Consider the following 27,831-nt stretch of genomic DNA (forward strand, 5'->3'; position numbering starts at 1 on the left):
AACAGGTACATTAGGAAGGATGTAGTCAGAGAGAGGTGAGAGCAGGAGCCTGTGCTGCTTTCTAAAGCTAGAACAAGGGACAGCCCTAGAAACAAAACGGCCACTGCAAGTTCAAACGAAATGTAATAGAACCACAAAAGGAAGGCAGTCTTCAAGACAAAAAGTTTGTTCGCTTTTCACACACACTAGCATCTTGGCTGTTAACAATGCAACTTCCCTCACACCATATATCCTCAATCAATCAGTCAATTAAACAATTAATTCAAATACTTCCAGTTAAGTTTTGTGTTTAAACCCTTGGGAACCAAGGTATTGAATTTCTTAGTAAAAAGTGCTTTTTTATACAGCAATTTTTATTTTACTGCTGCAGAGTCTAAAAAAATAGACCCCACTGGTTCTAAAATGCAACCTTACAACAGTTTACAATTACTTGCATGAAATTCTGTAAAAGGCATAGCTAAAGGACTATCACAGTTAACTTTTTTAATGTCCCTTATATGTTCTTGAAGACGCACTTTGAACTTGCATGGACATTTCAAAATATACACACTTCCTTCTGTATTGCAAGTATAACATCAATTTGGAAAAAAAGAACTTGCAGAATTAATAGAAGGAAAGAAAGTTCTTTACAACATGAAAACAAATGGAACATTTCCCACACCTAAAAGTGCCATATCTTAAAAATAGTCTGTGTATGTATTCTTATTTCAGGCACATGAAATTTACTTGGCAGTATTAGATTAGAAATACAATGGCCCTTTTTTATAAGAAGGACATAAACAGCAATACAAAAAAGATAGATGGCAGTAATGTTTTTTATGTTACTAATTCTTATGTTGTAAATCTTTCTGGTGTAGTTTTAACAGATATGTTAGAATCCGTTTTAAATCTTGGATTAAAATATGTTCCAAGGTCCTGCCTCGTTTGCATATCTCAGCTGTTGTGGTTACTGCTCAGACAGAATGAGGCTGAACAGTGTATTGTTGTCCATAGCTGATGAAATTTTATCCTTGAACATTAAGATCTGTAACACAGTACCACTTTCTGAATGAGTCATATTTTTCATGTAAATTTACGTTTCAGAGCACAAGACAAAGCAGCCATACAGCTGAGTGAACTGGAAGATGAGATGGAACAGCGAATACAGATGGCAGAGAATACCGTAAGAAAAGAGGTATATTAAAGCATGTTAGAGATCCTCAGTTTTGCACTCAAAGCTTACAGACAGTTGCTGACTGGAGCAATACATTTCTGTAATGTTAATTAGTTCTTTTTCTTGACTGTCAAGATTTCTCTGTAATTAGTTCCAACTGTTCTTGAAGTATTGGGCTCCCTACATTATAATGCAGTATTTTTCATAATTTGAATGATAAAAGACTGCTTGGCAATTAAAGTTGTAAATCATATCTAACTTACACCCTATACACTTTTTCTGGTAACTGAGACACATTGTTTCTGTATATTTTAAAGAATAGTAATGAGGTTGTCTGACTCTTTTCTGAAATGTTTGATTAAGAAGATTGCATTCCTTTAACATTGGAGGCATCAAAAATGCTTCCTGGTGTGTCTCTGTAATAGCCCTGCTTCCCAACTTAAAATATCATTCTGTTGTCAGCAGTCAGCTTGGCCTTGTGTATGTCATTCTGTGTAGAGTGGTAGAGATGAAATTGAAAATTTCTGTTCCCCATATGGTATAATGGAAGTAGTCTCCTTCCTTTCTGTATACTATTATACTTAACATTGTATGCCTTGACATGAGCACCCAGCTTGAGCTTGATTTTCTAAGAAGCTTCAACTTGTATTTTGCCAGATGCAACTTATTTTTATTAAATCATTTGTAAACTACTTAAAATGCAACAAGCCTTGAAAAAAAGTCAAGATGACAATGTGTTTGATTTATATATTTATTTTCATTTGATGACTGTGGTGGTCTGAATGTACAGATCCCATTTTCAGCAGATACCCAGGGTAAAAGTATTGCAAAACATCAATAGAGTCAAAAAAGTTATTTAATTAGCAGTTTTGGTGCATTAATAATAAATAGTCTATGCATAATCCATTTTTGTATCTATAATTCGTAGATACAAACAATGTGATGTAGAGAAGCAGTAATGTAACTAATCTGCACGCATGCCAAAATACTTAAATATCATGTACAAACTATTAAAAGTAGTAAATCAATCTAAGCAGTGTATCTTCAGGAGGTGGAAGATGGAGAAATTTGAAGAAAGCCATTTGGAGATCATGCACACAGCACACTAACAACAAACGGAGGTCAAGCCTGAATGACAGACACTGGGCATATGAGGAGGCAAGAATACCCACTGCTCCACCACACTGCACATGTAGGCATTGCCTTTTATCTTAAAAGGAGAAATACGTGTCTCGGAACCCAATCATAATCTTTTACCTGCTGTTCTAAATCTCTTATTTTACTCAGTCTAATGTACAAGGCTATATGGTAGTCTGAGACTTAAGTGCTTTTGGGTTTTATGACCGTTTCTTTTATTTGTTATTTTTTTTTTCTTTTCTACATCTTGTACAGTCACACAATATACAATTCTCCATTGTTTAAATGTATATCTTGGAATATTCTAAGTCTGTAACAAAAACATCAGCAAGATCCTGGTAAACCAGAGAATATTCCAATTCTGTAACAAAAAAAAAAACATCAGTAAGATCCTGGTAAACCAGAGACATCACTATATAATACCTTAAACATCTTGTAAAGGAAAGTATGCAAATTATCTCCTTAAGAACATTCCAGTATTTCAACTCCATGGATTTGGAATGCCTATTGACAATTTATTTTTTATACGTATTTTTTGGCTGTAGGCATGATGTGGGTTGCCCTTTTTATGGGCTGAATGATATAGCATAAGTGGCTAGTTTGACCATTTTCCAGTGGGCCTCTTTCAGAGGGGTTTAAGGAATTACACAGTGAAGTCTGTTGTTTATTAGAGTCTTTGTATGTTTCTGCCTGTATGTTTTTTCTGTGTAACCTTTTTACTTGTTTCATTCCTTATTTGTGAAATATTTGTGAAATTTGGCAGTCATCCTAATTTTATATACATAATATACTCTTAAAAGCGGAGGGTTTTCAGAACACAGACCAACCTATTTGCACTGTACTGATGAGCCCATAAAAAGGGTAAGATGCTCATCGTGTTTCACTGTTGCAGTCCTAACCAATGGGTTATCTGGCTCCCGGTAGCCCTCGACTGGTCAGAATACCAAAGGTAAGTAAAAATGACATTGGCTGTCATTGGTTGTAAAGGGCGTCTGATACAAAAGGAGGCAGCCAACGTCACTTCCTCAGTCTTCCTTGCCGTGGAGCCCGAAGCAGAAGCATGTCTTGCACAAGTGCCGGTCGGCAGTTTACCTTTTTTGTTTCCAACTACAAAGTTGAAGTCAACTACAGCTAAGTAACCCGTTGGGGATCCTCTTTTCTTGCTTTAACTAATATCAGAAAAGGTTAATAATTTTCTTGCCTGTGGAAAGCAGATTCCCCATAGAGATTTTCATTCTTATTGTATTATTTGTTTAGGCCTTGACCACGACGTTCCTAATTGTGATCTCTGTGCTTCCTTTAATCTGCGTACTATTCGTCTTCGGGCTAAGCTTTTAGCTAAACATATTGGAGTTTGGCCTAAGTTTGTCGGTATGGCATCTGCTGGGCTTCAGGCTTCGGATATCCCCAAGAAACGTAAGGATAAGGACCGCGACAGGCTTCCGAAGGTCAAGTCCTTGGATGATGATAAGTTGGTCGTCAGTCATGTGGTAGCCAGTGAGGCACCTTTGCAGCCTGCAGATTTTCAACCGCAGGCCTCGGCTGAGACCATTTCAGAGGCCCCCAGGCCTCCGGCTTCCATTTTGCCTTCTGACCTTCCAGCTGTTGCCTCTTCAACTGGATCCGGAGCCGCTAAGCTGACTCCAGTGTCCTCCATTCTTCGTTCAGACAGCAAGCTCATACCGACAACTTCGGCTGCAACTTCGGCGGTTGTCAGGCCTCCCAAGTCTTTCAGACTTGCAGGTAATCTTCCAGTCGTAAACCTGTGAAGAAACAGGCTCCATTTTCCTCTTGTTCCCCTCATTCTCAAATGGTTAAAATGGCTGATGACCTTCTGACTCTTGTTAGGGGTTCACAGCCTCCTCCTCCTTCAAAAAGAGGTAGGGATGTCTCTCCTGAGGCTTTGTCTTATTCAGGTTCTGATACTTCTAACATTTCTGTTGATGAAGAGGAAGTTTCTCAGGCTTTCTCTCCTTTTGAGGATTCAGACGCAGAGGAGTCCATCCCTCCTCCTCCTCCTTCTCCTTCAGAAGATTTCTCTTTTGGTGATACTTTAAATACTCTCAGGGAGCATTTTAGATGGGAAAGACAGGATTATTCCCTTTCTAAGAAAAGGATTAGGGAGTTTTTGGATTTGCCTCAGCTTAAGCTTTTGGCTATTCCACCTGTGTTGGAGGTGGTTGATGATGTTTTTCTGGAAAATGTCTTGACTCCAAATTTGGTTCCTTCTGCTACCAGGAAACCTGACAGATACTATAGAGTCCCTGATTCTCATTTGTTTCTTTTCAGGAATCCGTTGGCTGATCCATAGGTTATTTCTCAAGGCCCTAAAGGAGTTAAGGCCACTGTTACTAAAAGTCCTGTTCCTTCTGACAGGGAATTTAGGAACCTAGATAGATGGAGTAAAAAGGTTTATACATCTGACACTCTTGCTATTAGGTCTACTAATTGTCTTTTTCATATGCTGAAGTACCAGCAGCACACCTTGGAAGCTATTTAGTCTAGGATAGCAAGTGTGCCTCTGTTGGCAGAGAGTAAGGATATGCAGGATTTGCTGAATTCTGCCAGTCTTGTCAATAAACATTCATTACATTGTGGTTTTGACATTCTAGAAGCTTCCTGTAGGGCTACAGCTACTGGCTCTGTTATTAGAAGGCACGCTTTGCTTATGGAGCAGCCCCTACCAGAACCTGTCAAGGCTAAGCTTTTAGATGTACCTTTGCATAAGGACAGTCTTTTTGGCAGCAAAGCAGAGGAAGTGCTCAAGAAGATGGAAGATAAGGCCAAGTCTATGCAGACAGTTAAAGACTTTCTGCAAGTTCAGCTTCCTCCCTTTAGCAGGAATTACCCTTCTAAGAGTTGGAGGTTCCCTGATACCAGCAGACAGAACCATTCTTGGACTAGAGATTACAAATCTTCTAGGGGGACAGGTGGCTACCCTTCAAATGTCTAAGCGTTGGCAGGCTTCCTCTTCCAATGTGGGAAGTTCTAAGCCTGCATCTCAATCTAAAGATTCTCAATTACTCTGTCCAACTTCTGCCTGTTCTTGCCTGCCCGGAGAGTCCTTTAGGGGGAAGGTTGGCCCTTTTTGCAAATGTCTGGGCCGCCATCACAGATGACAAATGGGTACTCAGAACTGTATCCCTAGGACACAAGTTTTCTTTCTGCACCTTTTCAGTACCCAAAGGATTCCTGGACGCTCCTCCAAACCAAAAGACAGAAGTAGAAAAGCAAATTTTGTCTCTGTTATGTCTGGGAGCAATAGAATCAGTTCCTGCTCAGCAGGTAGGCCAAGGTTTCTATTCCAGACTTTTCCTAGTTCCAGAAAAGAAGGCACCTGGTGTCCTATCCTAGATTTATCCATCCTGAACTCTTTCTTGATGATTCTAAAGTTCAAAATGCTCACTTTGCATCAGTTACTGCCAATGTTAGAGAAGGATTCCTGGCTGTTGACGTTGGATCTCAAAGAAGCTTATCTGCATATCCGTATCAGGGAAAATTGCAGGCAATATCTTTGTTTCAGGGTGGGCAAGCAACATTATCAATTCTCTGCGCTGCCCTTTGGCTTACCTACTGCTTCCAGAGTTTTCACAAAGTGCCTGGCTCCAGTCCTTGCTTTTTGCAGGCAGAGGAAAATTCAGATTTATCCATACTTGGACGACTGCCTCATTCAAGCAAATGCTCAGGAACAGCTGTTAAAGGGTCTAGAATTTGTAAAGACTCTTCTCTCTTCTCTGGGTTACACTCTCAACAAGGAAAAATCAAAAATGGTACCATACAAAGAGATAGCGTTCCTGGGAGCGAGTCTGAACACAGCTGCCCAGATGATATATCTTACCCAGGAGAAGCAGACAACTTTCACTTTACTTCAAGGACTTGGCAAGCCTGTCCCAGCTCCCTGCAAGGAAATACCTGCAAGCTCTGGGATTCATGGCCTCTTGCATTCTTATGATTCCATATGCAAGACTTTATATGAGGAAATTGCAATAGTACCTCAAGAACATTTGGTGTCAACACACACAGGACCTGGATGTGATCATTCCTCTACTTCCATGTCTGCAGACAGAGTTTCTATGGTGGGCAACAGCCTGTCTACAGAACAAAGGCATGTCTGTCCGCCCACCCCTTGCCACTCAGGTTCTTACCACAGATGCATCGGACTATGCCAGGGGAGCTCACCTGGATGGCAAATGCATACAGGGAAGTTGGAATGCCCAGCAGATGCACCTGTACATAAATTTAAAGGAGTTGATGGCAGTCCAGCAGGCCTTACTAGTTTTCAAGCATCTTTCTCCAGGGACCCTGCTTGTCAGGACAGACAACACCACAGTCATGTGGTACATCAACAAGCAGGGAGGGACTCATCCTTACCTCCTCTGCAGACAGAGCATGAGTCTTTGGTCCATAGCAGCATACCTGGACCTGCATCTCCTAGCTCTGTTTCTTCCAGGAAGGCTCAGTGTTTTGGCTGACCAGTTGAGCAGACAGACCCTGGAACCTCACGAGTGGCAGCTGAACAGAGCAGTTTTTTACAGCATCATTCACTGTTGGGACACTCCTCAAGTGGATCTTTTCTCCTCTCCAGACAACCATCTTCTACTTCTTTTTTGCATCAGACAGCATCACAGAAGAGCCTGAAAAGTGGATGCTCTGTCCTTCCCTTGGATGCTGCTGTCAGTTTATGTCTTCCCTCATCTTCCCAGAGTATTATTGAAGATCAGGGAGGAATGACCAAGGACTATTCTCATAGCTCTGGACTGGCCCAGACAGCATTGGTATCCACTGCTTCGCAGTCTCTCCCAATTTCCTCCTTGGCATCTTCCTCTGAAGCCAGATCCTTTGGTTGAGGAAGGGGGAACCATTCTACTTCCTCATCTTCAGTCTCTCCATTTGGCAGCATGGCTCATTGTATGACTTCATCCTTTTCATCTTCCCTTTCCCAGCAGGTGGTTAATGTGCTGAGGGAGGCCAGGAGGCCTAGCACTAGGAAGTCTTATGCTGGCACATGGGAAAGATTCTCTCTTTGGATGCATGCTAGAGGGGAATCTTCTTCTCCGCTACCCTTCCTCTGATCCTGGAATACCTGGCTGATTTGCTTCAGGGTGGTCTTTCTTTTTCCTCTATCAAGATCCATGCTTCAGCCATTTCTGCTCATTGTTCTTTTGAACAACCCATTTTCTCTCATCCCCTGATGAAAATGTTTCTCAGAGGTGCTTGCAACTTAAGACCTCCCAGAATGGTGCCTACTCTAGCCCGGGATTTTAATTTTGTTCTAGAGAAACTCGCTCTTCCGCCTTTTGAGCCAGCTGCCACTGCAGATTTAAAGTTTCTCTCGTGGAAGACTGCCTTCCTCTTGGCTATAACTTAAGCAAGGAGGGTTTCAGAGCTGCACGCTTTGGCTGTGGAGCCTTTTCTTATTTTCATTGCAGATAGGGTCTCTCTGAGAACCAGCCCCTCCTTTATGCCTAAGGTGGTTTCTAGCTTGACTCTTAATCAGTCCATACACCTTCCTACCTTCTTTCCTAATCCTCAGAATAGAGGTGAAAGAATTATATATTCTCTTGATGTGCATAGACAGCTCAGGTTTTACCTGGACAGGACTAAAGACCTTTGGAAATCAGCACAGTTATGGTCAGTTTTGCCTCTGGAGCCCAGGGCAAGGCTATTTCTAAGCAAATAATTTCTAAATGGATTGCACATTGTATTACTTTTTATTATTCCTTTCATGGCAAGGTTCCTCCTAAACGGGTTAGGACCCACTCAACTAGAGCAGCTTCCACTTCTGCAGCCTTTTTAAGGGATGTCCCTACTAAAGACATTTTGGAGGCTGCCACATGGTCTTCTGTTCACACTTTCACAAAGCATTATAATTTGCCTTTGTTTTCAAGAGCCAGGGCGGTTTGTCACTGCTGTTCTGCAGGGCATTATCTCCAATCCTTGATTCTGTTGGTTCCTCCTCCCTTTTCTATGGGCTTTGGTAATCAACCCATTGGTTAGGACTGCAACAGTGAAACACGATGAACATAGTACTGTTGTGTACACTTACCATAAATGTAGATGTTCAAGTGTATTCACTTTTGCAGTCCTATTTTCCCTCCCTCCTTCCCCCTTTTATTTTTTCCTAAGGTACAGACTAAATTTAGTATTATTTGCCAAAATGGCTTTTAGTTTAAGCCTTGTTTTCTGGGGGCTTCTGACTGTTATGACAAGAAAGACTGAGGAAGTGACGTTGGCTGCCTCCTTTTGTATTGGACACCCTGACGTCTTTTACAACTGACGACAGCCGATGTCATTTTTACTTGGTATTCTGGCCGATCGAGGGCTACTGAGAGCTGGATAAACCCATTGGTTAGGACTGTAACAGTGAATACACTCGAACATATCTACATTTATGGTAAGTGTACACAACTGTACTATATGGCATGTCTGCAGCTAGTTGGGTTTGGCTTCATTGGCCTGAATGTGTCAAGCATTTAGAAATCATGTAGCTGAAACACTTGCATGTACTTAAGGGGGTCATTTGCATATTTCTTAGGGGCCTCCAGAAGACGTTTAAGGTGGTACACGGTGAAGTCTCTGGTTTATCAACGTCTTTCTGATGTTTCTGCTTATGATTTTTTTTCTGTGTAATCATTTCCTTGACATTTCATTCTGCAACAAAGCAAACTAAACTAAAATGCTTGCTCAAACTGTATTGACTGTATACATAATGTGTCATCCTAATACAGAACACCGTTAAACTGTATGCATAGTGTGTCTTCCGGATACAGGCGCTTAGCGTTTCTTTAACTTAGTGTTGTGTATCTTCATTTAATTTGTCTAAGACAGTGTATAATTTAGGCCAGAATGTATAATTGAGTGCTCGATTTTGCTCATATTAATATAGTATTAATCTGTTTGTCATGTACCTTCATAAATAATATAATAAACACTGAAAAAAAGAGTGGAGAGGTGGGCTACTTTTTCCAGTTTCTTATTTTTCTTACTCTAGACTGCGTCATTGTTTAATTGCAAGGTGTATACATTTACGCATTTTGTGCCATTTAGAGTTAAACAGATGTGCTGGTCAGTTTTGTATGGTTTTAATCTGTCATGCACATTGGATCTATTGGTTCTTATAGCACTCATTTTATTATTTCCCTGTATTGCCTGAGTTCACACCTGAAAGATGTCCTTTAAGTGAATGGTTTTCCTGGCATGCAGATTAGTGGCCATGGACTAAGTTTTGAAAAGGAGTGATTCACAGGAAAGTGAATAATACTGTCTACAGAGAGGGATGTGAATTAATGGAGCAATATTCCTGAGTATATATGACAGGACAGACTATTTTACTGTACTTGACTGTCATTTGCATTTTTTACCACTTTTTGCTGTAATTACACTCTTGTCATGTTAAATGGTCTTTCTGGTTCTAAAAAGTGCATCTAATTTACCTTAATTATATCAGTAAATCTGTATTTAAGTGTAACAGATTTTGTGTTGTGTTTATTGTATGCTGAGCAGCTGCCCAATTACTTCCTGAGTCTGTCATCTGGCAGCACATTCTGATGATATCATAATAGGCAAACAGTGTATAGTTTAATGCCTTAAGGTAATAAATTGAAGGAAGTCCTGCTTTGCCAGCAACTGATACTAAGATTATGTAGTATGTTATGTTTGTGGCTCTCTCTACTGATTCTGAGCATAGCCCAGATGTACCCTAGGACTTGGCAGGGCCACTGAATCTGGCCAGTGTTCTCTGGTGCAACAGCTTCTGCTCCATCTGTATGTCAGACCTGGTATTGCCAGCAAGGAGCAGGTGGTGTTGCATGAGATTGCCCAGCTCCGGAATTCTATCTCTAGAGCAGCATGGCCATCTATCTATAGTCTCCTCATCCAAGACTAAGGATGAACTTGCAGGGCTACTGGCCTTGAACAAGTAGCCCACCAGAGGATTAAATCAGTTTTGAAAAATGGAATACCATGAGACATCCCCATAGAATATTTAGGGATGGCTCACACTCCATTGAACTGGTTCATATGTGGTCTCAGCCACTGCTCATCAACTAACTCTGGAGCCTGTAATGCAGGTCCACCTGTACATGGAACTTGGCACTGCAGACAAGGTTGGCTTCCCATTTACTTTTGCATGACATACCCAGTCCTCTATGAAAGTGAATTGCCCGCTTTGTCATGAATCACTTTAAGCTCATTGAAACTTTTTTTTTTCCTCACTAATCTGATGCAAGTATGACACACATACAGACATACTTTAATGTAGACTATCACTTCAGGGATTCAAATATCCTTAGATCTAGTGTTGTCTATTTTCATCCAATTCAATTGTAGGTTGTCTGATCCGACTGGATCTTACCTCGGCACTAACTCTGAAGGTCTTCAGTTCCAGGGCTGTGACTCCTCCCCTAACCATAATTCCGTGAACTCTACCTCAGTACCCCAGATCTCATTTGCCACTTGAAGATTCTGGTCATGTTGCCGAGTGCTGGCAGTTAATGTGTCCTTTGTGGGTTCTACTAGTGAATTTCATGAATATCATTCACTTCTGTCTCTACTGAGAGAACTTATTTCTCTTCAGATAGTTTTGGATTAACATAAGAGTATTTTTCTCGCAGATTTATGTAGTTAGCTTAAGTTAGTCATTGTTTGTTTGTTTTCGGTTTCTTCTTATAGATAGATGTTTCTTCTTATAGATAGATGTAGATCTCCTTCCATATCACTATTGTAGTGTTCGGTACATAAGGAATGTCCCTTCCTGGGCAGCCTGTCGCTCAGCCAGTATAGATATGCTTAAAAGAGATCGTGTTTGCGCCGTGCATCACATTTATGATCCCCACACAGAACATAGGGCATAAAAGGGACATACAGATGCAGTTACCCAAAAGTTCTTTTGCCACCAGTTTGAACACCTTTGCCAGATGGTTTGAACATTTTGCTGCTGTACTGAATATTGTTCAACTGTAGGATATTCCTCAGTCAGATCTTTTTGCCTCCCCTCTGAACAGGCAGCTTCCTCTCTTCTGTTCCAGAGTGCCATGTCATCTGGCAAGATGGACACCCTATCCTTTCCATGGAAGGGAATGTTTCTTTATGCTTTCCTTCTTCCTCTGCTTACAACAGTCCTGCAGAAGATTCAGATGGGCTCCCCAAAAATATTGCTAGTGACAGTCTTTTGGCCTATATAGCACTGGTTCCCCCTGTTAGTGCATCAGGGGCAGTCACAAGTTACCTCACTGGTTGGATCTCCTCACACAGGACAAGGGGTTTCTCATGCACCCCACTTGTCCAATCTGCAACTAGCATTGCGGGTGATAGGATTTTGATCCCTTTCAGGCAACTCTTTTTTTTGAGGCTTAGGGTTTTACAGGAAGCAATTAAACCATCAACCAGAAAATCTTCTATGTCCAAATGGAAGAGATTTTCAGTCTGGTGCCATGCTCATAACCAGAGCCCATTTTCAGTGAGGTCTGTCTGATCCTCCCTTATTTGTGCAAGTTGCTCCATTCTGGCTTGCCCTACTTTTCTGTGATGGCCCATTTGTCAGCCATTTCTGCTTGTCTGCCCTTGAATCCTACTTTGATTTCTTGTTTTGAGGTCAAGCAATTTCTTAAAAACATCCTGCATGTTAGGTCTCCAAGAAAGCTTATTCTTCCTCCTTGGGACCTTAATTTTGGTTTGGAAAAATTGACTCTGGCTCCTTTTGAGTCTGCAGATTCTGCTTCTTTGCAGCATTGCATATGGAAGACTGTTTTCTTGGCTGTTACTTCTGCTTGGAGGGTTTCTGAGCTCCAGGCCCTTATTGGCCATTTCTCTTTTTTTGTTTTATTCACAGGCACAGGATGTCCCTTTGTACTAATCCTTTTTTCCCCAAGGTAGTAAATTAGTTGTCCTTGAATCGGTTGGTAGAAGTCCCTTTCTTTTTCCCCTTCTCAGTCTGCATTCCTTGGATTTGCACAGACAGCTTGGCTACTATTTGAGTAGAATTAGGAGTATTTGTAAGTCTGATCATCTTTTTGTTTCCCTTTATCCCAGGTATTTGGGTTTGGCTGTTTCTAAGCAAACCATCTCCTCCTTAATATCTAAGGCTGTTTCCTTTTGCTATTCTTTTCATGACAAATCTCGGTCTGCTTCTGTTAAGAGTTCATTTCACTAGAGCTGTTGCCTCTTCTGGTGCTTTCATCGAGGGGTTGGACACCAATTCCATCGTTGAAGCTGATTCTTGGTCTTCCGTGCATACCTTTAAGCATTATAAGTTGGATATGGATTCTAGAGCCAAGAGCAGGTTTTGCTGAAACCATTTTGTGTGTTTGTTGGAGGGCTTTTCTCAGCCTTATCACATCCTATTCTGTTTCTTGAGCTTTTTTACTGTCCTTTGTGTACCGAATACCACAACAGTGGAATGGAAGGACATTGTACAGTTGTGTAAAATCTTACCATAGCAGTAGATGTCCTTTTCACTGTTGCAATATTCACTCTCTTCCCCCCAATCCCCTCTTGTTTATTCTACTTTTTTTCCTTCTAGATGTGCATGCACTCCTTTGTCCTGTGATGACTGTTTTCTTCTGGGGCAATGCAGTTCTGGGTAGTTGCATCTGTACGTCCCTTTTTATGTTCTGTGCGGGGAGCATAAATGTGACATACAGTGCAACTATGATCCTTTTCAAGTTTTTCCATAATGGTCGAACAATGGGCTGCCCGGGATGGGACATCCCTTCTTTAAGGAATACGACAAGAGAGAAGAGAAGGACATCTACTCTTACCTACTGTTGTGGTATGATACTGTATATACTTAAAGGGCACATTGGCTGTAATATGTATCCTTGTGTTTGTTTTCCTGAGCCTGTTCATTGTACATGTTTTGACGGTTATATCAACACTGCTGAGTCATATATGTCTGCAAATTTGCCCCAAACTACACTAGGGAGCTCTGCAGCATTAGCTAGGCAAAGTAAGAAAGAATGGCCTTATCAGTACTATGCTCAAAATACAGATATTGAGTATCACTGAAGATATCATTTGAATCTTCGAACTTAAAGGATTGAATGGGCAAATGAAGATTTTTTTTTTTCCTTTTGATTACCCTGATACCCTGATGTTTGGTGATCTCAGAGCTAATTATCTTAGGGTGCATTTTTAATTGCAGGCTTTGCCCACATTTAAAAAAAATTGATCTGTATTGATTTTGCTTGTTCATTTTTGCAGGCTTGATCGAATGGAATGTAGAGAATTGTGTCTTACTGAAATATCCTATATGCTCTCTCCACCCTCTGAACATGAACCATTAATGTCTGAGAGTATCATCACTGTTGTAACAAAGTGAGTCATCTCCAGTCGTACATATCTTCAGATTCTACTCTAGGGAAAAAACTATAGTAGGGAGTTCTGCAGTAGATCACAAATTGTTTGTTTTATAAATTAACTATTAACATTGCTACTAACATATATTTAGCTATTATTTGCAATAGTAAGATTTATATTTCTGCCTAAGTTGTACATCTGATGTTGTCCTTTTCACTCTTCCTTAATGTATGGTTATCGGATCTGAACTCTGATCTGACTCAGCCGCATATCTCAGACTTACGGAACCAACTCTTGAGCTCCTCCTTCTACCCATAATTCCCCAGCTAGGCTACAATACCTCAGATCTCATTTACAGTTGCTGCCATCTCGCATGGCCACAGATCCTCTTTAAGAAGCCCTTTTCAATTCTTTGAGCATTTGCAAGTAGTTTTTCATCAGGAAATCTTGTCCAATTAACTTTCTGTACATCTTCCCTCTTTATCTAGCTTTTTGGAATTTCTGCTAGTTAGCCCTTTCATTTACTTCTCTTCTTCTGCCTCATTAGGTATACTTGGGGACCATTGCCGGTACCTTCTTTCCCCTCACTTCTACTTGTTTTCCTATTTTTTTAGTAGAGTAGCTACCCCTACCATTGTTGATAGTTTTGCTGTTTAAAAAAATTATTTCCTGTCTGTCCTCCTCCTTTTCCAAAACTATGGCCAAGAAGCCAAAAGGATTTTAAAAATGCACTTCCTGTGGGCGCAAAATTCCAAATTCTGATGCTCACAGGGATTGAGTTTATTGTCTAGGAAGAGCACACCTCGATACTAATTGTGCTGTCTTTGCTGCCCTTTATTCTAGGGCACCTGCAGATGGGAGGAACAAGTTAGTCCTAAAGGAATTACTACCCCCCCTTCCTTTTCCTCCAGGGCTCAACCCCCCAGCAAACGATCCAAAGCTCCGTCAGAGCCTGGAAAGAGGCTCCCTCCTCAATCTTCGAAGACTCCTTCTACCTCTATGACTTTGTAACTTCCTCAGAAAATTTGAAGATATTCAGATCCTACTTCCTCTGATCCAAAAAGGAGATTCTTGTATCCTAAGCCCTTGGATCTGGTAATTGTATCACGTAAATTTCTGATATAGCCCTTGGATCTGACAAACCAAGGATTTCAAAAAAGGAAATGCTTCAATCCAGTAAAATCACAACCACAGAGATTTAATATACCAAATTGTCTGAAAGAAATCGCTTCCGTATATTAAATTTCTGTGGTTGTGATTTTACTGGATTAAAGCATTTACTTTTTTGAAGTCCGTGGTCCGTCTTTACCAGTCATTGGATTTGTGGTTTTAATAGCCCTTGGATCTGACCTCTGGTGCTTCAAAGACTCCAGAACTCACTCACCCGAGTTTGTGATCAATCTGGTGTGTCCTTGGCTCCATTCCGTCTTTCTGTAAGCCACTCTGAGGAAACACTGTAGGCCACAGTCCATTACCTTGTCAGTCAGGTCCTCCAAAAGTCTCTCATAGGCCAAAGTGGATAGGTGGATGAGGAAATTCCTCAGAGTTCTGATTCAGATGGGGGTTATTCCATGTCCATCTCCCTTTGGACCAGTGAGCCTCCTTTCCACTTCTGTATAGTAACATTTCCTCCTCTGATCCCATCCCATGGCGTTAGGACCCTTAGATTCAAGGATTCTGAGAGAATTGATGTCGGAACTGAAGAGGGTTACGTCTTCAACTCTGACCATTTCCCTGACTGGCTCTGCTCCTATCCCCTCAGATAGGAATGAGTCTCAAAACTGAAGCATCGCCATCGGATTTGGGGGGGCTGGTATGTACTTCGATGTTGAGCTGTCCTTGCCCCTCGGAGCCTCAGAGCTAGATAGTTTAGGTCCAGCGCCCTCCTCAAGGCATGGAACAGAACAGAGTCGGGGCTTGTCTGCTTCGGAAGTTTTTGGTTCCAGTCCAGCTGACCATAGCTTTTCCTGGTCTTTCTGCCTTCGAGGTAATGGAGAGGGTTTTCTCTTGTCTGAGACCTGATATGTCTTTTTTACCTTGGATCCTTCATCTTTTCCCCAGTGTGTCTGAGGTTTGATCCCATCAGACCTATTCCACAGAAACAGCCAGTACCAGTTAGCATCCAGACAGTTCCCTTTAGAAGAACTTCTCCTCTCTTTAGACACCTCTCCAGAGCATCCTGCTGAGGAGGTTACCTGTAAGAGACGGAGCAAAAGGAGGCACATAAATTCCACTCTGGAATCTCCCACAGAGGCTACTGACTTCAGTGAAGGGGTAAGGTCCCCCAGATCACCACCTGATGGCATCTTATTCAGAGACATTTTGGAGATCCGTAAGCAGAAAGGTGGTTGGTTCTCAGATACTCCTTCTCCAGAGGAGTCATTATTTTTGGAAGCTTTTAGTTCTGGTCTGTCTACATCTTGGGTGACTCCCCCGGCTGATGAACTTATCAACCTTTACTCTCACCAGGCATAGAAGGAACTGGACTCTCTTGAACCAATACCCCTGTCATCCAGACAAGATTTTGTCACCACCAAAAGACAGACCCCATTGGAGCAAAGGAGCCTCTGTTGATGCTGTGGCTGTGGCAGCAGCCACAAAAAAAGGAGCTAGCTGAGCAGAGCTCCTTTGTCTATCCTCCAAATAGAGAATCAAGGGCATTGTACAGATTTGGGAAGTGCATATTTGCTTCAGCGGCCTTTGCCTTGTGGTCTCTGAATTATTTGGCTCACTTTACAAGGCTGCAGGAGCTTTCCAAATCCCTTTGAGTCCATGTCTGTGGAGGACTGTGAAAGATCATCCTCACAAATGGCCACTTTGTTATCCATTTCCAGTGTATCCATGAGGTTGGTATCCCATGCTGCAGAAGGTACCTCACATGCTCCCACTTTAGGCATTGACGTATGGAGATGTGCCTGGCTGCAGTTACATGACGTTGCAGTACCTTTCAAGTCTTCTTTCATCAATGCTTCTTTTGATGGAATGTCCTTGTTTGGCCCTTTTGTTAAATAAATGCTCTCCCACTGTGAACAGGAAGGCAAGACCGTGTCTGCCATAGGGATTCATTTTTCTACCCCTCAACGATCCTTCACCCAGAATCAAAGAGGGGGCAAGAAAATGTGGCTCTGGAAATCCCAAGGTTCTTTCTAGAACTCGCACAGGGACAACTACTCTATGGGCGGAGGGGGAGCGGAGGGGGAGTATGAATGGAAGACACAGTACTCTTGGCAAAGGGGGCCTGCAAAACAAGGTTTCTGAGATTCGTTTCCAGACAGACCCTTTCATTGCTTCTGAAGTGCTGCCTGATTACTCACCTCTGGAGGCAGTCAGGGGCATTGTCCTTGCACACAAATGCTTGGGCTGTTATAACAAAAGATTCTTGGGTGCTAAAATAATATCCAGAGATTATTTCATACCATTTTTTCAGACTACCCCATCCAAGAGAAGAAAGCTTCCCAACTTCCCACCCAGTCAGAGAAAAGATGCAATTCAAAAGATTCAGAGGCTGCTGGACAAGAGTCATCCAGGAGGTCCTGCCAAACCAAAGATGATTCTGAACTTACTCAAGGGTTTTTTTAGTGCCAGAGAAGACAAGAGACCCAAGACCAATTTTGGATCTGAGCAACCTGAACCAATTTGTGAGGAAATCAAAGTTCCGAATGGTCATGGTTTAGTCCTTTCCGCTTTTTACAAAAGGATGATTGGATGTACTGAGGTGATCTTCAGAATGCGTACTCTCATGCCAAGATGAACAGATACTTCCAAAGACATCTGCGCTTTCGGTTGGGAGCCAGCCACTTTCAGTTCAGAGCCCTGCCTTTTGGTCTCGTCATGACCCCCAGGGTGTTTACCAAGTATATGGCAGTGGTAGCAGTTCACGTGAGACTGCTAGGATTCCGAGTGTTTCCATATTTAAATGACTGACTCCTCCCCACTCCAACTAGGCATCTCCTAGAACAATCCAGGGTCTGTTTACTGCAGCTTTGTCAACACTAGGCATTACAGCCAAGATCTCCAAATTTAAACTGCAACCAGTATAGATCATGAAGTTCATTGGTTCCCATTTGAACACAGTAAGTCAGATTGTTTCTCTGCCTGCTCATCGGATAGATACAATCAAGTTCCAGTTTAGCAAATCCTTGTTCATCCTGCTTCCCCAACCAGACTTATCCTTTAGGCTCTGGCATCGGCTATAGTCTTAATTCGTTTAGCACTTTTCTGTATGCATGTTCTCCTATGGATTCTAGCTGTTCAGTAGTCTATTGTGCAACATCCTTTATCCTTCCCAGTCAAAAGCACTCGGGTATGCAGAAACCATCTTTATTGATGGATTTTGTCAGATGACATTTCCCTGGGCTGTACTTCGTTTGGTCTCCTGCAGTGGTCAGCGTGACCATGAATGCCTCGCAACTGGGGAGGGAGGCATTTCCTGGGATGAACAGTCCAAGGCACGTGGTCCCCTCGTGACCAATTCAGACTTCAATGTCTTACAGAGGAGAGCAGTCCTACTACGGGTGCAGGCATTTCAAGATGTTCTACCTTTGGGGACTATTGCTCTTCAAACCAACAACATATCCATCGTCTTCTGCATCAGCAAAAAGGGTGGAACCCGATCTTACCCCCTCTGTCGAGAAGCTATGAGAGTGTAGCAGTGGACAATCTCCTCCAACCACTTTCTAGTGACAGTGCACATTCCAGGGAAATCCTGTGTACTAGCAGACAAACTCAGCAGGTCCATTCTAATGCCTCATGAGTGGTCTTCCATGGATACTGAGCCCCAGTCCAGACCTTCTTTCACATCCCTTGTGAATGAAGTATCCCAGTATTACAGACCTCAATCTAACCGCGTGGTTTCTCCAGTTCCATTAATAGCCAGACTGCTCAGGCTTTCCTCCCTGATTCTTCATATACTTCTATCTTCCCAGAAAGCTTCTACTAGAAAGGTTTACAAGAGTAAATGGAGAAGATTATTGATTTGGGCCCGTAAAAAGGAAATTGACCCCATTACTGCTCTTGTTTCTTCGGTACTGGAGTTTATAGCTTCGCTTTTTCAGGAAGGTTCTTCCACATTCAAAGTACAATTAGAAGCCATAACACATTTTCCATGCAGGAGAGAAAGCTTCTTGTTTAGCTTCTTCTGAGTTTCGCAAGGCATTCCTAAAGGTCACCTTTTTCTCAGGCCTCTGTTGAACTGTCATCTCCTTGGGATATGACTGTAGTATTTCTGGGGCTGACGCAACAACCTACCTACTGTTATTTGAGATTGGATTGTTAGATTGCTGTGACACTTAAACACTATAGCGTCAGTGAATCTATCAACATATATAGTGCTACAAAATCTTGGAAAAGGCCGTCCTAGAAACACTAAGAAAATGTTTCTTTTTTTTTTCCCATATAGTTCTTCGTGATGCATTATAATGATCAGTTCTGCAGGGTCACCTTATTGTATTTTGTACATTAGCGTATGCTTTATTTGTATTTGTGAATCCTGAACCAAAAAAAAAATCCCAGCTTTCCTACATTGCCTTCTTTCAGTCCAGTAATCCAACCCTTTAACTGTCTATCCACCTCTCCACCTCCGTAAGCATTTTGCATTTCAGACTGCAAGTTTGTTTTAAGGATGTTTGGCATTACTTATTTGGATCTCATACCAGAGCAGTGAAAATGCTGTTTGTCTTGAAGGTTTGATAGTTCAATGTTGTATGCTGTTGGCATTTCTACTTCTAGCCATAGTTTGACAAGTATTGTAGTCATTTCAACTGGTAATCGTAATTTGACAGCTTTCTAACATCTCTGCTATAAACATTCAAGATTTTCCATTTTGTTGGGCACCTGTAATATAAGACATTCTTGAATGGAGTTGTAGAGCAATTAAATGCCTCTTGAACTTCTCATCTAAAAACTAATGGAATTTTGCAAAGTTATAAGTCTATATTAAATGGGGGCACATGTTCTCTTTGTTTTAGCCATGTTAGCTGAATCTTGCAGTATTCTGGTTTCTAAGTATTGCATGTGCAGACTTTTGGTGGCTACCTTGTCAAAGAAATAACATGTTCATACTATTGTGAATTATCACTTTAAAACACATTTCTTCTTTGACTGTGTGATCGTAAGAAACCATACTGTCATGCTCAACCTAAATGTATGACTACAACCAAAATTATGAGCCTGTCATCTGCTTGGAAAACCCACTGTCATACTTTTTGTGAGTGGTTTAATATTTTTGCCTTTGCTTCACAATATAGCCATTTCATAAAAATCACCGTGTTGGCACATTTTCATAGCAATAATTTGTTTGCAGCCCAAGTTACAGCTTTTAATCTGTTGTTTGATATCACATTTATAGCAAAATCTTCTCATTTCTTTTTTCAAGTGAGAGATTTTACTGCAGCTGTACTCTTGGCATGTACAGTTTTCATTTTCTGTGCTGTTTTATACATAGTCTCTTTGTCAGATCTGTAGGAGAAAGTAATCGGTTAGCAGTTTAGGGTAGCATTTGGCGGCACTCAATACTGAAAAACACAGGATGCTTCCATGATAACCTAGACCCAACCATATCATGATTCACTCTCCATGCTTAAGAATGTCACATACCTCGTGTGTGATACCTCTTTCTTGCTAAAAGAAGAAATGCCATCTTTTTGTTGTACATTGTATTTGTAGTGCTTTGCAGTATAATGTAAGTCAAGGAGAAAATATAATCTGATGTTGTCAATCTTCGTTTATTCTTGACAAATGGGACTTTGTTCTGATCCCCGGAACTGGCTCAGCCATTATACAACTCCTGCCAGCCAAAAAAGCTCTTGAGCTAAGTCTGTACCCACAGTGCCTCTCACCATTACCTGAGATCTCATTTGCCACTTTGTCAGGAAGACGCGTCAGCCGTTACTCTCAACTAAGTTTTCACTTTCTTTTATTCTATAGATATTTATTGAATTCTGTAGTTATTTTGCTGCCCTTTTCCTGTCTTCTCTATTGAGTGTGTTTAATCTCAACCTGTTTACCACTTTTATTAGTTTTCCAATAACCTTCTCTTACCTCTAGACATATTTTTCAGTACCATCGTTGGTACTTCTCTTTAATCTTTAATACTGTGTGGTACTCCAAGCTACCATTGTTGGTAGTTTTTCCTTCTCTTTCTTTGTGTGCGTTACTTCTGCTCTTTACTATGGCAGAAAAGCAACAAGGTCCTTCTGGGTTAAAAAAATGTGAGGACTGTGGGAGAAAGATGCCCCACTCTTCTGGACTTCTTTCTTGTGTTTATTGTCTTGGAGCTCCTCATTTAAATATTGCCTGTAGCATTTGTAAGGGCTTAATCACTGAGCCCTTGTTGAGTATTAAAATAAGCTCATTTTAAAGGGCTTATTAAAGACTACTTTTACTGAGGCCTTGTCCAAGGTGCATCTTTCAAAGTCCTCTTCCTCAAAAAAGAGGAGCTACTCTGTGCTTGCGTCACCTTTGGCACCGGTGGCCGCAAAATATAAATCCACAGAACCAAAAGCTAAGATTCCGAAGTTACAAGCTTCTGGCTCAGACTCCCCTGCACCAACTACTTCTACTGCGGTGCCGACAGCACCAGCGTCGGCTCTGGCGTCTTTGGTCTCTAGCTTGGTGCCTAAATAGGCTCTACCCACCCCCTCGGTGCCGATAACAGAATGTGTTCCCCCAGGACTAGATACTCACCTTCAGTAGACACCTTTGTGGGTCAGTTACACAGTCCTTTTCTGGAACGACCTGGATCTCCATCAGCTCTTTCAATTCAATCCTCCAGGAGTCTCTCTGAGGTAGACGGCATGCAACTGGTGGATCAGCTGTTGACGGCCAGAGGTGTCCCTGCCCCTCCTCTAGTCTCTCTCCCTTCCAGAGCTGGGGTGTCTTCTCCAAGGACTCCTACTCTGCCTCCTCCTCTGACTTCTACCGCAGCTTTGGAGACCAGCTCCTCGATTTCCCTCGTGCCAACTGCTTCAGTGCCGGTAGGCACCCCTTCCTCAGTACAGAGGAAAGCTCTAATATCTTCAATTCCATCTTCGGAACCAATAGATTCTCGGGGCCGAAACTCTGCTGCAGGTTCCACGGGTCTTGGATTGGCTCTTAGTTTTTATATGGAACTGACCTTGAGTCTTGGGGCTTTGTCGGTTGCAGGTCCTTCCCCATCTCCTGCCTTTGAGGGCAGACTCTCTGAGTGGGGTGTGACCTCTCTTCTGAGGTGGTCTTTCTCAGTTCTAGGCTGCCACTCCTCTTCAGGGGATTCTGCCTTCCAGGTTATAGAGAGAGCTTTAGCCTTGCAGGCTCTCAGTTAGTCCCTCCTGCATTGGCGAAACATGTTACCTTATCCCCTGGTCTGGAGCTGACCCCAATCTCCACGACAGGACAGTGAGCACTGAACCTGCAAGTCTTCCTCAGAGATTCACACTGAGGTGCCCCCCCCCCCCTCCGTAAGAAGACATGCAAGAGGAAGCACCAAGATTCCTCGGAAGAATCTGTCACTAAGGATATGGATTTCGTTGAAGGCTAAGTTTCCCCCAGGTCACCTCCAGATGATGTCTCCTTTGCAGACATTCTGAAGATCCTCAAGCAGAGAGGGGTAACTGGAAGCCCCAAGTCCCGATCTCATCTGTGTACCTGCAAGCATTTGGTACTCAACCGTCTATTCCCTGGATGACCCCACCTACTGATGATTTTATTAAGCTAATCGTGCAATGGGCTTGGAAGGCCCATGATTCCATATATCCTATTCCCCGGAGACCAGACAAAATTCTTTCTCCACCAGAGGACCAACAACACTGGGCAAAGGGTCTAGCAGTAGATGCTATGGTGCATGCAGCTTTCACCAAGAAGGAACTTGCCAGTGAGAGTCCTGCTGTTCATCCTCCTAACCGTGAGTCTAGGACGATGGACAGATTTGAAAAGCAGGTCTACACTTCATCAACCTTCGCTCTCGGATCTTTGAACTATATGGCACATTTCACTAGAATCCAGAGAGATCTGATTAAGGAGTTATCAGGTACTCTTGCTAGAGCTGTGGCTACCGAAGTGCAGGATAAAGTGGCCTCTCAGCTAGCTACCATGGAGTCTGTGTCCAGTTCATTCATGCAGCTTATTGCACATGCAGCCGAAGGTACAACAAGATCAGCAGGTTCCAGCATTCACACCTGAATGTGCTTTTGTGAATTCGCAGAGCCCTTCAAGTCTTTCTTCTTCAATGCTCCCTTTGACGGATCATCTTTATTCGGCCCCAATGTGAAGAACACACTTGCCAGGTGTGAAAAAGATGGAAAGATTCTTTCTGCTGTGGACATTCATTTTTCCTACTCCTCAACAATCCTACTTCAGAAATCAGAGGAGTGACAAAATGTGGTTCAAAAACTCCCAGGGGCCTTTCCAGGACACACGTGGTGGCAGCTTCCCCTGGGGCAGATTGGTGAGCTCAGATGGAAGACGCTGACCACAAGGCAGAGGTGACCTGCTAAGCCAAGGCTTCAGAGACTCATTCTCTGAACAAACCCTATCAGTGCTCCTGAACAGAGACTCAATTGCTTACCTCTGGAAGCAGTCTGTGGAAGACTGTACTGGATAGCCTGGCTACTAATAACATCCAATACTTGGGTGCAGAGAATTATTACCAGAGGCCAATCATATCCCCTTCATCCTCCTCCCAAGATCTTTGAGAAAAATACCCGCTGTTCCACCCAATCAGAGGGATCAAGCAGCCATAGAAGTTCAAAAGCTGCTAGAAAAAAAGAGTCATCCAAAAAGTCCAACCAGACCAGATAGGATCCGGATTTTACTCCAGGTTCTTTTTTGTGCCAAAGAAGACAGGGGACTGGAGGCCAATACTGGACCTCAGCCATTTGAACAACTTTGTTCAGCAGACAAACTTCCGGATGGTCACGGTTCAGTCCATTCTCCCCTTTCTAGGGGAAGACGGTTGGATGTGCTCTATAGACTTTCAAGATGCACATTACCACATAAAAATGGAGAAATGATCAAGAAGTCTTCTCTGTTTTCGGCTAGGAGACCGTCATTACCGGTTCAGAATGCTGCCCTTTGGCCCAAGGGAGCCCGCAGGATTTTTTGCAGGGGGGTGCAAACCCAAGCCACGCCCATGCAGCCCCACCCCCTCTGCTGCCCCGCCCACTCAACCCCACCCCCCCACCCACGCAGCCATTCCAGTGTCCCATTACTGGGCTATTTCTCCCCATTTGTCATAGACACTGTTTAAATCTCTCAGTGTGCATACTGTTTTATGTTTTACTTCTACAATGATTACAGATATTTGGATTTCATTTACAACTTTTATTTCAAATTTTGTAGCACAAACACTGATAGACATTTACTAAACCTAAACAAAGCAATAGTCTTACAATGAAAAGAGACTTAGCATTAAAACTTATTACCTTTGAAACCCACATTCACTGAAACACTGAAACCCGCATTCAAATGCATCTGGCCAGTGGCAGGGTAAGTTTACCTTTGGGCTGTTTTCAAATCATAGGCTCCTTGCACACATTTTTAGAGCCATGAAAAAGTTATTTGATTCACCTTCCTGACTGTATTAATTATACTATATATGTGCGAAAGTTTTGCAGCTATAAGTAAGTGGAAATGGCTAAAATGGGAAATAAAACCTGCGAAAGAGTGGCTTCAGAAATTGTATTGGTTATGTACTAGGCATTTTTTATGTCACAGAAAGTTGACAAAATATGAAGCAGAATGAGCATAAACACATATGAAAGAAGTATAACAAAGGAATGTAAACCCTGGGACAAACACCGTCACATAGAAAATTTCCAGTAATAAATGAAAAGACAACATGGGCTGTAATGGTCAATAGGAAACAATGGAATGAGAATTTTTGTTTTTTTTAAGAGAGTAAAAGGCTTTTGGAAGAATAGACAAAAAATTGCAAGTGTCAAGAATGAGCAATATAAATGAGGCAATGAAAATGTATGTGAAATACAGTGGAAATGAGTATCTGTCTCCGCACCTTAACTTAGGCTGCACTTTCATTGCAATGTGATGGTCCTGAGTTGTGTATGGTTTATGTGGAAAGGCACACGTGAAGCAGTAAGAAGTGGGAAAAATAATGAATTATTAAAAGAGATTTTTGACATCTGTGGATGGATGGGAAAGAAAGAACAAATAAATACAACTAATTTCAAAACGTTGTCTTGGTCTCATAATTTTATTATGTCTTTCCTTCCTTATCTTTTTTTTTTTTTCTTTGTGAGAAAAATGCTGATGCTATCTTTGGAAGGTCTGAAGTTTCACTGTTTCTGCTATTTTTTTTCTTTTTTTGAGGCTATATGTGTGAATTAAAAATGAATGGAAGAGATATATTGTTTCTGTAAATAATGCAAATAACAGTCCCTGCTCTCCCGTGCTCTTTTCAGTAAATGCCAAGCTGGATAGGACTTCTTTGAATGACGGCCTCTCACAGTGCATCAGACCATTACTGTCACATGAATCTAAGCACCTGCTATGGAGCAACAGAACCCACAGGCTTCTCATATTCTAGGCATCAAAGGAAATTGTGCTACCTGCTGCACCATTAAAACTGATAAAAAATATGCTAAATGAACACCTAAATAAAGCAGTGGGACAGCAACTATATTATTCGATCTGGAAACTATACTGAGGTGTGAGATAGTGGGGACATGAAAGTGTAGTAAGGTTTAAGGTATTGGGAAGAAGAGGTTAAACTGCAAGCAATACGAGCAAAAAAGTAAAAGATAGTTAAAAGATAAAGAAATAGTGATGATGAGCTAAGAAAACATTATTTAATTACATGTAGTTTTACAACCAGTTTCAAATATTGAGCTACATACTTCAGTATTCCAGCTGGGGAATACTTTCATATAGTAAAAGACTGGTTAAATCTCTACTTCCCTGTCATTGCCACATTGCTTTATCTCCATTAACATGCACACTCAGCTTACTTAGTTGACTGGAAAGAGCGAGTAATTATCACATGCAGAATGTGGTAGTTACTCTTTACAGCTACTGCTCTATCCAACTTGGTGAGTTTATCCCATTTCCTTCCAATTTTAAAAGCTTGGTGTTTTGAGGCTCCTAAGTGCAATTTCCAGGTCTCCACACTTGTGCATATAGTAACGTGTTGTAAAGTTGAGCAACATTCTTTTACTCGAATAACAGCAGTGGGATGAAATACAATTTCAGTTGAGTATGATCAGTAGTAAGGATTTGCCATCTCAGAAATTACTGCATTATGAGTGATGGGTAAACCATTCTGTATGAAGGTATGGAGGGCTTTCCCCCACAGAAAAATATCCATATCAAAAAGTAAGGTGTTGGTTTGCTTTTAGCCAGCTTGCCATTGGAGGAACTATATGTTGGCAAACTGAAACAGAGGAGTAGTAACTTGCTTTTAAGCTCAGAGTGCACTCATGAATGTGTGTATAAACACTGTCTAAATCTTTCACAATGGCATACAGAAATAGATTATATTAACCATATATCTCAAAACAGCCTCTAAGTTAAGAAATTACTATCAAGTATTGACATATCATTTTAAGCTTTAGATACTTTTTTTTTTACATACACTCCATTTTGTCAGTGATACATACACATTGCTAAAAATTTCTCAGATACATTACTTGGAACCTTAAAGCACTAAGCTAAGGATTCTTTATGAAGAACCTGCTGAATAAGTTCACATCATATTTGTATATTTTCATTGCTACAAAGAGGAGTGTCTGGGGACAGTAACTACGTCATTACAAATGTGACCTTCTCAGCAGATAGTTCCTAAAAGATCTTCATATACATATATACATATTCTTATAGCATTAACTTCACTTATTCTCTGTATTAGCATGGACTATGTATGATCTGCAGCACAGCTATACACCTCTGCAAAAATTAAGCTCACAGCTTGCCTAAAAGTACGTCTGTTAACAACTCATCATTAACTTTCCCCATGCATGGCAAAGGATACTCGCATAACTAAGCCTCAGTCAGGTTCCTGAGAGGCAAAATTGTGTGTTTAATCTAGATGAATAAACATTAATATGTACAGCAAGAAGGCTGAATTGTGCTGCAGCAAGTAACGTTAGTGAAAGGGAAACTGCATGGAAACCATTTGCATTTCATGCCCTGCGTACCTTCCATTCTTACAATTGTCTACAAGTATTCTGATTAGGCGATGGAAACCAAGATCACTGTACTTTAAATGTGCTCCCTACTTAGCCAAAAGCTAAAACCATAGAGTCACTGTGCTATTTTGACCCCTTGCTAAGACCAGGTGCTAAAACCATAGAGTCACTGTGCTATTTTGACCCCTTGCTAAGACCAGGTGCCTTAAAAACAGTGAAGGCTCCTCAAGTAACAAACAATTTATGGGACACAGGCTTCTAGTAGTCAGAGTTGCACTTATAAAATAATGCCTCAGGGGATGCAGGAATTGTGACAAACAGCACTCCCTCCACAGCAACAGTCATAGCGTATTTGTCAGATAAAATATTTTATTTGTTCTAGGTAAACAACAAGAGAAAGCAGCGTACAACACAGGTTTACCATGCACATATAATATAGCCCTTTCCAAAGGAATCTCCCTTTCTTTTTCTGGCTTAAAATAATATAAATTCTAACTACAACTATAAGCATTTAACTGTCCATGAGCCATGCCTGTCCAACCATACATTGAGTTTTCTTTACTGTCACCCCGATACGTAAATCATGTTCACAAGGGTCCTTTCTTAAAAAAACGAGAAGAGTAAACTAAACTAGCCTAATTTATCTATGGTATCTCCACAGTTCAGTGGTATAGGGAAGCAATACATGCTTGTAAGGTTAGTTGTTTTAACACATGTAGCTGCTTGGTTTGAGTGGTAGTGAACTGTTTACAAGCATAGTTGCTTCAGCCGATATTTATGAGCTACGGTACTAACCCTCTAACAGCACACAGAAAGAAAGCAGGAGTACTTTTAGAAATTAAATGGAGCATAGCTCAGTCTGCATCATACCTCTCAACCTGGAAACATCAAAAATCTGGACAAAGGCCCATGAAAATGGGTACAAATCTGTACGCTGATTAACAAACATTTGCATACATAAATATGTAACCCCACGCACTCCAATGGAATTGTGGGATATCTACTTTCAAATGCAAACTGAAAACAACCAAAATATGGCCCCAGAGTAGTGCATTGTATTATATAGCATAAGGTTACTTGCAATAGACTTCAACAGCAATCTTTTGCATATGTTCTCATCATGTATAACAC

At 41.5% G+C, this 27,831-nt stretch overlaps 1 protein-coding gene across 2 annotated transcripts in view; it reads left to right on the forward strand.

The window, feature by feature from the left end:
- The window catches only part of RASEF (RAS and EF-hand domain containing), a 1,118,741-nt gene that overhangs the window by 289,514 nt on the left and 801,396 nt on the right, over positions 1-27,831 (forward strand). For both annotated transcript variants that reach the window (XM_044083709.1, XM_044083708.1), the window contains exon 3: positions 1,084-1,174. In XM_044083709.1, coding sequence (XP_043939644.1) covers positions 1,084-1,174 — 91 coding nt within the window. The remainder of the gene's footprint in view (positions 1-1,083; positions 1,175-27,831) is intronic.

The sequence above is a fragment of the Protopterus annectens genome, chromosome 9.part0 (genome assembly GCF_019279795.1).
Source record: "Protopterus annectens isolate FY-2018-M chromosome 9.part0, PAN1.0, whole genome shotgun sequence".
In the NCBI taxonomy this organism is placed as follows: Eukaryota; Metazoa; Chordata; order Ceratodontiformes; family Protopteridae; genus Protopterus; species Protopterus annectens.